Genomic DNA, 16,231 nt, shown 5'->3' with positions numbered 1-16,231 from the left:
ATGATATTGCCATTGATGCCATCTGTTCACACCTCTAATCTTTCTCAGGACTCTCATATCTGCAGTCTCTAGTCTTTGGTCAAGTGTTTTACTTCTGACCCAGCTCTCAGATCCATAAGTTAAAATTGGTTTGAACACAGTCTTGTATACAGCTAATTTAGTGTTACGACTAATTTCTTTCTTATTCCATATGAATTTATTCAACTGACTTCCCACGATACCAGCTTTGCTGATTCTGTTGTCTATTTCTATATTTAGTTTACCATCTTCAGTAAAAATTGTGCCTAAGTAGCTGAAATGTTTTACTTGTTCCACAGGTTCTCCATTCACAACACAGTTGGCATTTTCAATGATTCTGCCTATTTTCATTGTCTTTGTCTTTTTATTGCTGACCTTCATACCATATCTATTACAACAGCTATTCAATTTAGTCAGAGAATCTTGTAGACTTGTAGCGGATTTATTTAGAAGTATAACATCATCCGCATAAAGCAAAGAGCTGACATTAACATCTCCAATTTTGATATCAGGTTTAATACCACATTCCTTCATAATGTGATCCATATAGATAATGAATAACAGAGGGGATAATGTACATCCTTGTCTCACACCAGATTTAACATTAAACCATCTTCCTGTACTTCCTTCAATTCTAACTGTTGACTCACAACTCAAATAAAGACTAAGTATTGCTTGATATAATGTCCCATTGACACCATATAACTGCAGTGTATTGAATAGCTTCTCTCTTGGCACCTTGTCATATGCCTTTTCCAAATCGACAAAACTTAAATACAGATCTTTGTTATATTCCCATGCTTTCTCGACTATTTGTCGTAAAGTGAAGATCTGATCCTGACAGCCTCTATTTGGCCTGAATCCAGCTTGTTCTTCAGCAAGCTTTTCTTCCACAATTCTTCTCAACCGTTTCTCAAGTATACTTGCATAGATCTTGCCAGGAACACTCAGTAGGTAAATACCTCTGTAATTCTCACATTCAGTTTTATTTCCCTTTTTATATATGGGTACTATAAGAGCTCTACTCCAATCATCAGGAATTCGTCCCTCTGTCCAGGCTTTCTGAACTATGCAGTGCAGCCACTGTAAGACTCTTATACCACCATACTTCAGCATTTCTGGTCGAATATCATCTACTCCTGCTGCCTTTCCACATTTCAAGCCTTTAATGGCTTTTTCTACTTCAAGTATGGATATGTATTCCTGATTGCATGCCTGGTCAGTGTTTTTTTATCGCTGTGCTGTCATCACTGCTTGTTTCATTTAGCAGTTTTTCAAAGTAATTACTCCATACTTCGAGGATATCTTTTTCTCCTGTTTTCATTTCACCTTTATCATCTCTAATTCCTTTCACAGCACTCTTTCCTCCATTCCTAAGCTTCTTCAACAACCTCCAGAATATTTTGCCACCTTCTTGATATTTATTTTCTATATTCTTGCCAAAGTCCTCCCATGACTTTTGTTTAGCTAGTTTTACACAGTGTTTAGCTTTCTTACATTTGTCTCTGTATTCTGTAAGAGTAAAAGCTGACTTATTTGCCAGGAACTTTTGATATGCTTTCTTCTTTTCCTTCACTGCCTTTTTAACTTCCTGTGTCCACCAGGGAGTTCTGATTTTTTTATCCTTGCACACAACCTCACCACATGCCTCTCTGGCAGAATCAATCAATGTTTCCTTCAGAGTTTGCCATTGAATCTCCAAGGTTTGATTCCTGTTCTCAAACTCTTTCATTTTCTTTTCAATAATATTTCTGTATTTTAGTCTACAGTTCACATCTGAGAGCTGCTCAACTTTTATTCGTTTTAAAACTTTGTTACATGTTATTCTTTTCAATATGAAATTCAATTTTATCCTGCTCAAGACTAAATAGTGATCACTTCCAATTTCAAATCCTCTGTACACTCTGGTGTCCTGCACCAGGGAGAAAACATCACTATCAACAATAACATATTCAATGAGACTTTTCTTATTCCTAGCCTCTTCTCTCCATGTGAATTTGTGCACATTTTTATGTTGGAACATGGTGTTAGTAATAACCAGTCCATGTCCTGAGCAGAAATCCAACAGATATTTGCCATTATTATTAGCTTTGCTCTTTTCTCCAAATTTTCCCAAAATATTTTTGTATGTCTCACAATCATTTCCAACTCTACTATTTAGATCCCCAACAAGGACCAACTTTTCCTTTTTCATTGTGTCAGTTGCTTTTTCTAAAGCCTCAAAAAATTCCTCCACTTCTACCCTAGTAGAACCTTCTGTGGGACCATAGGCACAAATAAGTCTCATTGTCCAGTTCCCCATTCTCATATTTGCCCACATTACTCTACTTGAGACTGACTGCCATTCAAGAAGATTAGCCTCGTATTTTTTTTTGAATACTATGGCTACTTCTTCTTTTCCTTGATTGTCATTGCCTGAATATAACATTTTGTATTTATTGCTCAGAGAGATCTCACCAGTTTTGGTCTTTTTTGTTTCAGTCACCCCTATTATGTCGATCTGGTACTTATCTAATTCCTCAGCTAGCTCCATTTCTTTGCCATTCAGGCTTCTTACGTTGATAGTACCGATCTTTAACTCTGGTGATGTTGAGTTGGGGTTTGTTTTCAGATTTGTTCCAGTAGCTGACTTTTCGCTGTTCGCCCTGGTTCCCTGGCGAAAACAACGGGGGCCTTGTTTAACCGGGCGACGCCCCAGCCGGCATGAAATTTTGTCATGTTGTACCATCATTTTTTTATTTTGGTTTAACCAATAAGAATACAATTTGGTCGGCTAAATCCCAAATTGCCAGCCCATCCTCGTTCGTTCAGTATCAAAGTAGATACCCAACAGGGTGCACCACGAGAAGGTGAGGATTGGACATTAGGTCAGAAGCCCTGGTCGGTTCTCCGCATTCCTTTAAATTCTATGTGGAGGTCTCCTCTCAGTTATACAGCTTTGACCCTTAAGCACCCCTAATATGAATCAGACTATGTAAATATTCTTTTTTAATTTAATTAAATGATTTGTGAACAACATTTTGGACCGATTCTGTCAATGCACTATCCCAAGAATTTCAAACCTGCATAAGATTAAGTGATCAATAATCAAGGCACTACTGGTTAAAAGGTACAGATTAACAAAAGTGGGGAATAAAAATAACATCTGCTTTGTCTGTAGTTTAAAATCTTATACTCTTGCACTCAATACATAGTCTAAATGGTGCAGTCATAAAACAAATAAATTTGTTAGATTATAGAGCGTGAGAACATAAGATCTAGTAGAAATAAAATAAATGGCAGCAGTCGACCATTTATGACATCTCACAAGGACAAAAAAATCAGGAGCAAGATTATGAAATAAGAATGAACTAACAGAAAAATAACACTGCTATAAGTACACCGGTTTTCATGTTATTAACAAACCTGGAATGTTCCATAACTTCGAATAACAGGGGTGTCAGGACAATTATAGGTAGATGGTGTGTGTGTGTGTGTGTGTGTGTGTGTGTGTGTGTGTGTGTGTGTGTGTGTGTGTGTGTGTGTGTGTGTGTGTGTGTGTGTGTGTGTTTAAAAATATCTGCTAATATTTTTTATTCCCCATAAGGAATAGGCAAGGTCTTAATTTCTGGAGACTGAGGTGCAGTCAACATCTGCCATTAGCCAATCAGAGACAGTGATCCCAAGACTCATTAATTTTAAGCAGCAATCCAGTGAAGAGAGCAGATAACTGCCACCATCTTGTGATGCCCAAACCCTAATGTAATATATATTGCCTGAAATAGTGTGGGTTCCGAGAAAAACCAAAGTTTTCAGGAGTGGGAAAAAAAAAAACATTTGCCAATGCTAAAGATCAAATAACTTGAACCAGTCAAAGAAAGAGTTAGAAAAGGTTCTAACCTATAGTGAGCAACTAAAAATCACATTTAGAACTAAAATAATACATAGCACCTGATGTCCAAAGAAAGACTTTCTTTAGTTGGCTTAGTGCTATGGTTGAAAAAAAAAAAAAAAAAAAACAGCAGAGTAGCACCCATGGAAATACTTATAAAAAAAAAATAATACAGAAACAGAGCATCTAAAAAAGTGATAGCAGGGAGTCAGTGAGAGAGATTCTTAACCAAATACTCTTCTGTTAAGCTCTTGTCTTGGATACAATTAAGCATTCTGAAAGAGATTTAGGGTACACCACCTCAAATGTGAGAACAATATTCTAAGATATCAAAAAAGTTAAATGATCTGATGGAGAGAGAAATACCCAATTCATTATGTTAAACAGAGGATAGCAATAATTACTAATCAGTGAGACAGGATGGTCTAAACAGATTGTTAGGACAAGGAATAATGCATAGCAATTCAATGTATTGAAGTATAGTTATGTACTTGGGAGAAAACAAATTACAGACCATTTTCATAGATGGAACAACACTGCAAGACATTGTTGAGGCTAGGGGTTTGGGGGGGGGGGTAATGGTGGACAGAGTTGAAGTTTAGAAGACATCACAAAGTGGGAAAAATAAATTATACTAGAGAAGTTATATTCTTGTTTTAATCCTCTAAGTTGAGGAAACAAACCTCGCATGTGAAGCTGAAACCTCTACAAAAATAGTCTACCTCTATAAAGAGACAAACTTCATATAAAATTACTTTAATATCTCTTAATGGAAATCATACTTCCTTTCAAATGAGTATAATGCCTTGCATCATGGGAAGGGTCACTATCAGGACTATTTTTAACCTTTGAGGTCTCATTGGATAGAGACCCACGGCAATACTAAGAGCTAAATCAATGCAGAAGTCATTTTCCCTAAACCAGTAGAAAAGTGATGCAGTGACATATTTTAAAATATTCCAGAGACAGTGAGAAAGGATTTTTTTTATGTTGCCCCCCCCCCCCCCACACAAAAGTTATTTACAAACCCGTAGTATATTTCGTACCAATGGGTAGGCTAAGGATTTTTTTTTTTTTTTTGTATTCTTAAATATTTTTTTTTTACAGTCTATGAACTCTGCTCTAGAGACCGAACATGGAACTTTTCAAGCCACTTCAGCCCTCCAATAAGCAGGGCAGTCATCTCCTACCTAAAGACAATCACAAACATCCATGCCCACAGTGAGATTCGAATCCACAGCCTGTTGGTTGCAAAGCAAGTATGCTAACCACTTAGCAAACAAGGCCAGCATAGTTGCTACATGTACCTGCTCGCCAACCAACAGGCTACACGATTGAATCCCACTGTGGGAAATTATTATTATTTGACACCTCCAGGGAGTCCAAAGACTCATTCAAAGTCTAGACAAGACTTGCAACACTTGCAGGTGCAAACTTGACTGACTTGTCTGTTTGCTTACTTAGGAAATGGAGTAAAAAACCAGGTTTATATTTAAAATAGCTTGGTATCTTTAACATATATTATACCCAAGGTAAAAAAACTTTCTACATCTATCTCTCATCCTGAGATTTTTATTTAATAAGGTCAAAGCACCTTATGATAACTTGTTTTGGTAAAATATTTATAGGCTCTGTATTACTTAAAACTTAGTATTTCTTAGCCAGGCTCCCACTGACGAGACTTCAATAAAGGTCGAAACCGGTCTGGGTAGTGGCCCCTTGCCTTTAATACATAGCATCATACACCTCCTCCAGGAGATGTGCTTTGCATTAAGGGTAAATATTAAGAATAGTGATCGGAGTTTATTCTACCTTTAGCAGGAGTTGCCTTGACTTGCACTTCTTGCCGATAGTGTTGCTATTTATGGTCATGGCCGAGAACTTTTCAGACAACCCACATATAAGACAATACCTTTTTTAAAATTTTTAGACCAAAAATTGGGGTCGTCTTATACATGGGGGGGGGAGTAACTGGTGAGAGACTCATGGTTGCCATGCTGAAACTGCAGGTACCTTGTCTCCACTGACGGGCTTCCGCCAATCACTCGCTTTTGTTAACTCCATTGTTTGACGTCATTAACGGCCGATTCTGAATAAACTAGTCAGAAATTTGAAAGCATTCATACATCTGCAACTTGTTTGTGGGGTAAGTTAATGCCTTAACAATATTTTGAGCACTAGTCCATAAAAATGTCTGAAAATAAAAAACGATTGTCATGAGTGATGCATAATTTCTTTGTATGTATCTTAAAAATATTACCTAATTACTAAATATACTTTGAATATTTTAAAAAAATATATCAAGTGTGTTCTGTTTTAATTTTTATAATATTGATTTCTTAAATTTAGGTTCTAAAAAGTAGGGTTTGTCTTATACATGGAGGCATCTTATACAGTAGTTTGTTAGTTGTTTAAGATTACCAACAAATTATTTACAATTCTGCCAAATCAACCTTACCATTGCTGCTTAAAATATACAATTTTCAATTTAATGAGTAATATATTATGAAGTTAGAAATGTATATATTTGATATTAGAATATATTATGAAGTTAGAAATGTATATATTTGATATTAGAATATATTATGAAGTTAGAAATGTATATATTTGATATTAGAATATATTATGAAGTTAGAAATGTATATATTATGAAGTTAAAATTATATATTTGACACAAGTACAATATACATTGTACTTGTGTCAAATATATAGAAATGTTTTTGACACAAGCACAATATACATTGTGCTTGTGTCAAATTAATTTATTTAATTACTAAGTAATTAAATAAATATTTAATTACTAAGTAAGTGTGTATAAGTAATTAATCAGATATTTAATTACTTATACACACACACTAAGATTTTTCTATGCCCCTTTTGGGGAGTAGAAAAATCTTAGAAAAAAATTGATGGGGCTATATATATATATATATACTAGGGAGATCTGCCCCTCTGGCACCAACCCCCCCCCCCAAGTTCCGTTCTCCATTGTTTTGAAATGTCCAACAAATTGTTGTCTCATGAAGGCAAACACATTGTTGGACATGAAATGTTTCAAATTTCGGCTTAACCCGGCTCAAAACAATGAAGAGACAAAAAACATGACATAAAAACATTTCAAATTTCAGCTTATTTATATATATATAGAGAGAGTGGATATATATATCCCCCATCTTATTCATGGGGAGATATGTTATAAAAGCCCTGCCCCCAATGGATACCTGTAACTCTGGATAGTACCAAACCTTATATATACTATTTTTTCCTATACATACATACATACATACCTATGATGAAATTTAATTTATAAATTAGGCACAATAAGTGATTAACAACAATAACTAATAATAAAATAGAGCAATTATAACAATATACTGTAATAAAAGTTATATGAATATGAATGGAATGTTAGCTACCTCAGCATATGATTTTTTTCTTTCCTTATGAACTCAAGAACTTTTACTTTTTCACTTAAAGGGAGCACTTTATGGCTTCTCTTCAGCATATCCAAATTTCCAGCATCACTACTCTTGCACTTTGGGGTCATTATTAAGTAAAATAAGGGTTACTTGAACACAAGCAATGTGATATCATGACAGTCGATCTGATAACCGAGATGGCTATAAGTGACTAACAAGTGGACAGCATATACAGCACAGAGTGGACAGGCTGGACAAAGGAATGATTCATATCACAGGTGAGAGAGAGAGCAGGATGGTGTACAATTTAAAACTTATGAATTTTGTTTCTGGAATTTTCCATTCAATATTTTTCCATTCGGACCAGGTTTGACTGCAGAAAGCAAACCTGCAGATTAGGGAGTACTACTCTAAATATGCGTGTGTGTGTGTGTGTTACATAAAGAACAAAAATGCAATGACTGATTAATTTTATACAGTAACTCTGAAAAAAGAATCAATGACTTGTAGTTACACAGTAGCTGTCACATTATGGATTAACTCATAAACTCTTATTATGGCTGATATAAAATTAAATAAAATAGATACAGGTAATAAATAAATACTAATCAAAGCAAAGATCATGTATAGAAAAAATACAATGACTAAAGGAAATCTTCACAATACACTTAATAAAAAACATTTAATTCACCTGGTTTAAAAATAAAAAAATAAATAAAAACTTGTTTTATTTTATAGCTACAATCACATAAGTTTAACCAATTCCTAAAGAATAATTTACTTATTCATCATAGAAACATATCAGTGCATATTTACATTGCAAGCATTTTTGACATGTCATATTCAAAGAATCAATTTATAGTGACTTATTCTGCAAGCAATAAAACTACACACATTCTGAAAGTATCGTCTTATGCTTTTCTCCAGTATGAGTTCTCCTGTGCCTTGAAAAAGTTGATAAATCTGAAAATGAACTACCACATACATTACATAAAAAAGGTTTCTCCTTGGTGTGAATTCTTATGTGAGTTTTCAAGGATCCTGACTGTGAAAATGCTTTGCCACAAGTTTCACAGCTAAAAGGCTTCTCTTTTGTGTGAATTCTGGTATGTGTTTGAAGATTTCCTATGTTTGTAAATGCTTTGTCACATATCTTGCAAGCAAAGGGTTTTTCATTGGTATGACTTCTTATATGTGACTTAAGAGTTACTGAATATGAAAATGCTTTTCCACATATTTCACACATGAAAGGTTTCTCTTCAGTGTGAATTCTAATATGCCGTTTAAGAACTACCAAGTGAGAAAATGTCTTGCCACATATTTCACATACACATCTTTCGTTAGTGTGAATTCTGATATGGTTTTTAAGACTTCCTGCTTGTGAGAATGCTCTGCCACATATTTCACATACAAAAGGTTTCTCATTAGTGTGAATTCTGATATGGTTTTTAAGACTTCCTGACTGTGAGAATGCTCTGCCACATATTTCACATGTAAAAGGTTTCTCATTAGTGTGATATCTCATGTGTTTTTGAAGGTATTCTGACTGTAAAAATGTCTTCCCACAAAACTCACATGTGTGGTTATGAACACTAATATGCTCAGCAAGATTTTCTGACCTTGGGAATGGTTTGCCACATGTCTTGCATATATATTCTTTTCCATTAAAGTGAACTATTTTCTTATGAGCATCTAGAAGTCTTAAAAATGGAAAATATTTCCCACATATTTCACATGTATACTGTTCTTCACTGGTATCAGTGTTACTACTATATTCAGCAGAAAAAGATTCTGAAAATGACTTTTCATGAGTTTTATTTAAAAAATTTTCCATAATGTTAATTTTCTTGAAAATATATAATTTTGATACTTTTATAAATACTGATAATGTGTATTACTGTTTCTGCAAAATTAATATCTTTCCTAGAGTTATGTTCAATATTTCATTTTTACAAGACATAATTAGGATGATTACTTCATGTTGTCTGAGACTTTGATAACATTATATTACTGTGAAATATACTATTATCTGAAATAATATGATATATTATATTATGTAATTATATAATATTATATTAAATAATATAATATTATTTATTTGAATATATAATATTATTATTTCAAATATAATATAATTTGAATATTAATCACAAATTTAAATTAAACAAAGCTGACTCCTTTACAAATTTATTACTTTCTGTAACTGCTTCAACTTCATTTTTAACTCAGTTTTCTGCAGATAATTAGATTATTAAAGCTTACATCATGGATCTTTGAAAATCCAATGAACAGACAACTTTTCAATTTCTCATGTTGAATCTGTACTTCAGTGTTCATCATTACCTGTAATGACACAAAATATAATTTTTTAGTATAACAGAAATTACAAATCAGATTTATTTTATACTATTACATGGCACTTCTAAAGACTCATCACAGGAAGGCACCACACTATACACAATTCACCATCTCCACTATTTAATCCTTCAACCACTACACACACATAATGTCATCTACCACCTTCTACTACAGTCACTAACAATTTTTTTTTCCTGTAAAATGCATGCATTCTTATAGCCTATATGCAAGATTAAAAATAAGAGTTTTTGGAAGAAAACATCAACAAAAGATCAGCTAACTCAGCTTTAATTGAAAACAGTCCATATAAAGATTCCTCTCGTCACAACAAGAACTGAACTCAGGTCTTTTCCTATCAAAGGGTGCAATATTTTCTTAAAACATTTTTACTTTTGTTAAAATATTTTAATTCTGATGTCATATTGACATCATAATGAAAGTTCATACTCATATATGCCTCATAAAATGACAAGCAAATCTACCAATGAGGTTTGTGAGCTAATAGACTTCTAATGATAATATATATATATTACTATCATTATTATTACAAATGACTCATCATGAGAGATCTACATTAACCATTCTGATACAACAAATAGCATCTCTCTCCTTTTAAAAGCACTTTACAGAAAAACATGCACTTAAATATGTCTCTAGCATATTTAAGTGCATGGAGCAACTTATTCCATTCCACTCATGCACCACTCTCCAAGGAAAATCCAGTCCTTATAATCTTGGTAACAACATTCTCACACAATTTCCAGTAATTCTCATACACTCAGCCATTTCTGAATGGATGAGGAGAAATATTATACTCGAGCAACTGCTCAGACATTAACTGGTCTATAATTTGAAAAGTGAATCTTGATGCCTCCTTCATGTAAGCACACTATTCTACCCTTTACGATTTTTTTTTATTATTATTACAACTCTAACAGAAGTGTGCTGTATTAATTTTTTATTTAAATGCCTACTCATATTTCAATCAGTCAACACACTTCTGCATACAGTGCTCATAGGTTTTTTTTTTTTTTTTTAAATTTAAAGAATCAGCTCAATCTATAAAGAAATCAGAAATACTTAGAAAATAAAAATTACAACTTAAAGGGGAATTAAGTGTATGAAATTTTCCCACTGCATTAACTGAAATTCACTGATTTTATGACTTTTGAGTTAGTGTCTAGGTGGTGACTGCATCTAGTGTGGATGAGTTTAAAAGGAGGTATGACAGCTAGTTTGGTTGACATATAGCCTCCGTCAATGACTCCTTCACTCCATGGAGGTCTCAGATAATATAATAATAATAATTTTATAATTGGGGAGACCTCTCATTTATCCTTCATCTTTCACTTTCCCAGGTCACTTCCAATGAAGGAAAAGATGGAATGATAATGAAACAGGTCAATCGTCTTAAATCCCTGAATGGATAAAGATCTTCCATTTAAGTTCAAAAAGTTCTTGGCCTGTCCCTTCACTCTCTGACGAAAAACGATTAACCAATATTGGTTACTTCTCAGTGACGAAAAACGATTAACCAATATTGGTTACTTCTCAGTGAACCATGCTAAGTTATTCTACGTACCTCATTTCAGACTATTTCCTCTCAGAATTTCAGCTATATTTTCATTTGCGTGAATTTTATTCAATCTATATCAATAATCCTCTAGTGACAGATCCGGTAGCATACCAGCTTCTTAATAAGAGTAATGCAAAGTGCATTAATACCTACGACTGCTACAATGGTGACATATCATCAATTATATTTAAAACAAGGCATAACTTTCAAATTTGGTGTTTAGAAAGAGGGGGGGGGGAACGAGAAGTGGGATTACCTACGAAAATAGCAATGCAATTATTATTATTTTAAATACGTCTGAAGTACAACTAACCAAAACTGAAAATTAATTTAAATCCTGAGCTTTTCACCTACATATTATGTTTCACAGAAACGACAAATTGTGCAACACAAATACAACAGTCTTAACAGGATTAGAAAATAACGGATATATATTAAATATAAAATTTTTTGCGATACCAGAAAATGCTGAAAAAAGTAACAGTGACATCATTCCAGCGTTTGTTTCTACGAGCGCCCTCCATCGCATACTTCAAAATAATAATCATTAACATATGTCTTCGGTATTCATTGAAAACTAAAAGACTTCGAAAGCACTCTCACAAGCTCCGTTGGTCTGTTTTCGAAACTCTCAAATGTTCAGAGAATACATGCAGTTTACAAACAAAAAAACATTGACAGTGGTAGCCAGTATATGGCGTCCTGCTGATGATACTGGTGTCGTTGTGTGTAGCTGGAGGATCAAGTAGGGAAGACTGAGTAGTGTGTAGGGGAGTAGTATGCTGTCTCACGATGACTCCTTGGAGACGTTATGTAATGATAATAGTAATATTTCGCTATGAAATAAGGATGAATTGGTAATATTTCCTAATTCTTATTTTACTTAAATGTCGGCATACTGAAGGTAAGAGTACTTTCGTGAATATTATTTTTCATTCATGTATGTTCTCACGGTTTGATGAACACAGCAGTAATAATAGAAATATGGGATATGGGCTGGTAGAGTCCAAGAAGTCATTATTCCGATTATTTGGTCTTCTGAGTTCCTTGGGGATCATGGAGGTTTTGATAGGATACAGAATCTGGTGACTAAGGTGGTTTCAGAACTGTGCAATGTTTCATATGAAGAAAGATTGAAGATTTTTGGATTATATACAATTACAGATAGATAAAGAATAGAAGGCATAACAGAAATATATAATCTGATAAAAGGATTTTACAAGATATAGATATACGGCAGGAGATAGAGAGAAAGGCCATCGTAGGAAATTGAATAAAATTGAACTTAATAGGGGCGTGAGATTTACATTTTCTGCTACAAGGATGATGAATACTGATGGAATAGGTTGCCTGACGTAGATATCAGTGCTCTGTTGAGGAATCAGTTAATGTTTCATTGTGTTCATAGTTATAATATGAATAATGGTTAGTCTGAACCTGCCATGTTGAGATTTTGGACATATGGGAAATGGTATGATAGGCATATTGTGAATATTAGTGGGATTATTCCCCAATGAGTCCATAGATTCTGTGGAGATATTCGATTAGTAATTACAATAATAATAACGTCAAGAAAATGGACCATAGAACCCATATTATTTCACACAACATCATATTGTCTTAGGGACCACGAGATGAGGTACTTCTCTGCCCCTTCTTACCGGATGCCAGTTAAAATTAGTGATAATATTGGACCAGCTATCTTTCATATGCAACGGTGGAGTTTGGCTTCCCCACGGGCATTAATGTTAAATAGGACTAAACAGCTCGCTGACTCCCTATGGGCAATAACAAGCGTTAGCGGATAATAATAATTAAGAGTTAATTATGCATGACACTTCATGTCACACTGCAGTGCAACGATATCGAAGATATACCTAAAATGAATTTAAAAAATATAATTTGACTTATTCGAAATAAATACCAATAAGTTTAATTTCTAGGTACCCATATAGCCTTGTGGAAATAATGCCTGCTTTTAGGAAACTAGTCCACAGAAATAACTGTACTAAGTTCGATTTTAGTTGCCGAAAAAACAAATTTTCATCCCACTTTTTTTTTCAGCAGATTCCCGAGATTAACTCTTAAACAGCTTTATATGCGTTCGCCTGTTTCCTCGAAACATGTACATCTCTGCAACACCATCCGAATCCTCATCCACTTCTGCATGCCTATCTTAAAGATTTGGAAAGTAATGACGATTAACTGGGTAATTATTATGGGGGATTTCAACTATGGTAACATTGATTGGAAGGAGGAGAGGACACATGTGAGGAAGGAAATGGATTTTATTCAATTATTAAGGGATAACTATCTGAAACAGCATGTAATTGAAAATACTAGGGGTGTGAGAGTGCTTGACCTAGTAATAGTATCTGAGAATTTGACTGTAATGAATATGACCATGTTGCCACCTATTGGTGAGAGTGATCATAAGGTCTTGACCTGGGAGGTGGCTAAAGGTGTGAAATTTGTGATTAAGACAGGGTATATGTGGAATTACCGTGCTGGCAAGTATGACAAGCTTAGGAGATTGCTTGGATCAGTGCCATGGCATGTACAACTGCAAGGGCTGGATGTCGATAGAGCATGGGAAGTGATCAAGGAGCATTTACAGGAGGTTATGGCTGATTGTATACCTAAGGTCCGAATAGTGAAACAAGGAGGGGTTAAATGGATGAATAACCCCATTAAGCTTGAGCTGCAAAAAAAGAAACAACTATGGAGGGAATTTAAAGAAAGGGGTGACCTGCAGGCACACAAACGGTATAAAGTACAGGCCAGAAGGGTAACGAGTGTGGTAAAAACAGCAAAAGCCGATTATGAAAGGAAACAAGCTATACAAGCAAAAGAGAATCCCAAACAGTTCTTTCAATATGCTGCAAGCAAGAAAAAACTGTATATGGCAAAATGATTTTAAGGAATGACGATGGTAAAGAGTTCACTGAACCAGTCGATATAGTGGAGTTACTGAGCGCGCACTTTGCAAAAGTATAACATCCAGGTGGTGACGTTAAAAAATGAAGGAACCATTAGTTTATATGGGAATTGTGATGAATGAAGTGCAGGTGAATAGTCTATTACAGAACCTTAATGTGAATACATCTGTGGGATTGGATGGTATACAGGCACGGGTCTTGCATGAAGTGGCTAATGAATTATCAGTGCCCTTGACCATGTTGTTTAATCTGAGTCTCAGGTCTGGCTTAGTCCCGAAGGCGTGGAAAGAGGGGAAAATAGTTTCACTGCGTAAAGGAGGATCCAAGACTATGGTTGCAAATTACCGACTGATCAGCATATCAGGAGTCGTTGCCATGGTCTTGGAGAAAGTAGTCAAGGGAAAAATACAAGAATGGATTGATGAAAATGAGATACTGTACAGAGGACAGCATGGCTTTGTGAAGGGTAGATCATGCCTCAGTAACTTGCTCAAGTTTTATAACAAGGTGACGGCTGAACTGGATAAGGGAAATGGGTTTACAGTGATACTGCTGGACCTGGCAAAGGCGTTTGACAGGACACCACATGGAATTCTAATCCGTAAACTACAACATATGGGAATGGATATAGGGTTGGTGAGATGGATAGCTGGGTGGTTGATGGAGAGATATCAAATAGTACTTTATTCAGGAGTAGAGTCCAAAAAACGGCCTGTGACTAGTGGTGTGCCACAGGGTTCTGTTCTTGGACCACTGCTGTTTAAATGGGACATTTGGGACAATTCCCAAATGAATTGTCCCACTTAGACCCTTTCCTATATCTGTTCATTAACGATATAGGAAAGGGTCTAAGTGGGACAATTCATTTGTTCGCTGATGATGCAAAGTTGGGTAGGGCGATAGTGAATGCAGAAGATGTCAAAGTCTTGCAAGATGACTTAGATAGATTGGAGTACTGGACTAAGGAGAATGGATGTCAATTTAATGTGACAAAATGTAAGGTTATGCATTTCGGAGTGAAAAGATTAACAGCAGTATACCACATTGGTGGAACTGTACTCCAAGAGATTGATGAGGCCAGGGACTTGGGAGTGTTGGTGGATAGGGAGATGAAGTTTAGGGGGCACATTGCGAAAGTAGCTAAATCAGCTCATCAACTCACTTGGTTGTTGAAAAATACATTGACGAGCAGAGAAAAACAAGTTATTGTACCTCTGTACCGAGCCTTGATAAGACCTCATCTCGACTACTGTGCCCAGATTTGGTCACCTCGGTACAGAGGTACAATAACTTGTTTTTCTCTGCTCGTCAATGTATTTTTCAACAACCAAGTGAGTTGTTGAAAAATTTAACAACCAAGTGAGTTGTTGAAATATATAAATTCGTAGTTCAGAATTGGGGGAAAAAAGAGCAAACGTTTACTTCGAACTCTAACAGGATGTGCTCCTGTTTACTCATCTGTGATTAACAATCTATTACGTGACACTCGCAACTAATGAATGTTGTTAAAACATCTTTAATTCTGTTCCCAACTATGCTTTCTAAAAGGAAGAAGTAAGCAAAAGTTAAAAACTTCTGTTGCTCTCTCTCCCACTCTCTCTTCACAAACAAAAAAACAGATGAAACTCAGAAAACAAAACAAGTGAAATATAAAAACACTAACATTCTGCCTATTAATTTAATACCCATTTCCTTTTCCTTCAAAGAGTTCAAACAGTTTCACTGAGTGGATTTTCAAAAAAAAAAAAAGTCTCTGGTTAGTTTATGGCATGAAATTTTAAGAGGAGAAAAAAAAATAATAAAATAAAAAATGTCATGGTCTTACTTAAATTTGTATAACACTTCAATGACACCCAATTTGTTCATTAAAATTACACATTTTATTTGAATGTAATATTATTTACAAATTGTATTTACTGAATGTAACATATAGAAAATAAATAAAGTGAAAAATACGATCAATTTTTTTTGGTTCCTTAATCTTCTTATTGTTAAATTTGTACTCTTGATCAAAGGTTCTTCCCATGCTTGTGAATTGCCATCATGTGGT

The 16,231-nt window shown here is 34.7% G+C and overlaps 2 protein-coding genes across 5 annotated transcripts in view; both read right to left on the bottom strand.

The window, feature by feature from the left end:
* The window catches only part of LOC150098674 (uncharacterized), a 68,893-nt gene extending 57,072 nt beyond the window's left edge, over positions 1-11,821 (bottom strand). Inside the window, exons 1-2 of one of the 4 annotated variants that reach the window (XM_090405536.1) lie at positions 11,702-11,821; positions 9,571-9,651 (exon numbers count right to left, since the gene is read on the bottom strand). The gene's annotated coding sequence lies outside the window, so the exon portion shown is untranslated. Of the gene's footprint in view, positions 1-5,701; positions 5,805-9,488; positions 9,652-11,555 lie in introns of those variants that run through there. The other 3 variants (XM_090405537.1, XR_016549527.1, XM_090405538.1) reach the window with 3 other exon arrangements.
* LOC150098675 (uncharacterized) lies at positions 7,838-9,297 on the bottom strand. The gene has a single exon (XM_090405588.1). The coding sequence runs from the start codon at positions 9,140-9,142 to the stop codon at positions 8,195-8,197; it is 948 nt and encodes a 315-aa protein (XP_090261714.1). The 5' UTR covers positions 9,143-9,297; the 3' UTR covers positions 7,838-8,194.
* Positions 11,822-16,231: the final 4,410 nt, after the last annotated feature.

Source organism: Typopeltis vanoorti, chromosome 15, assembly GCF_054136105.1.
Source record: "Typopeltis vanoorti isolate ZY-2024b chromosome 15, IOZ_Tvanoo_1.0, whole genome shotgun sequence".
In the NCBI taxonomy this organism is placed as follows: domain Eukaryota; kingdom Metazoa; phylum Arthropoda; class Arachnida; order Uropygi; family Thelyphonidae; genus Typopeltis; species Typopeltis vanoorti.
This window is presented reverse-complemented; position numbering and strand designations above follow the sequence as displayed.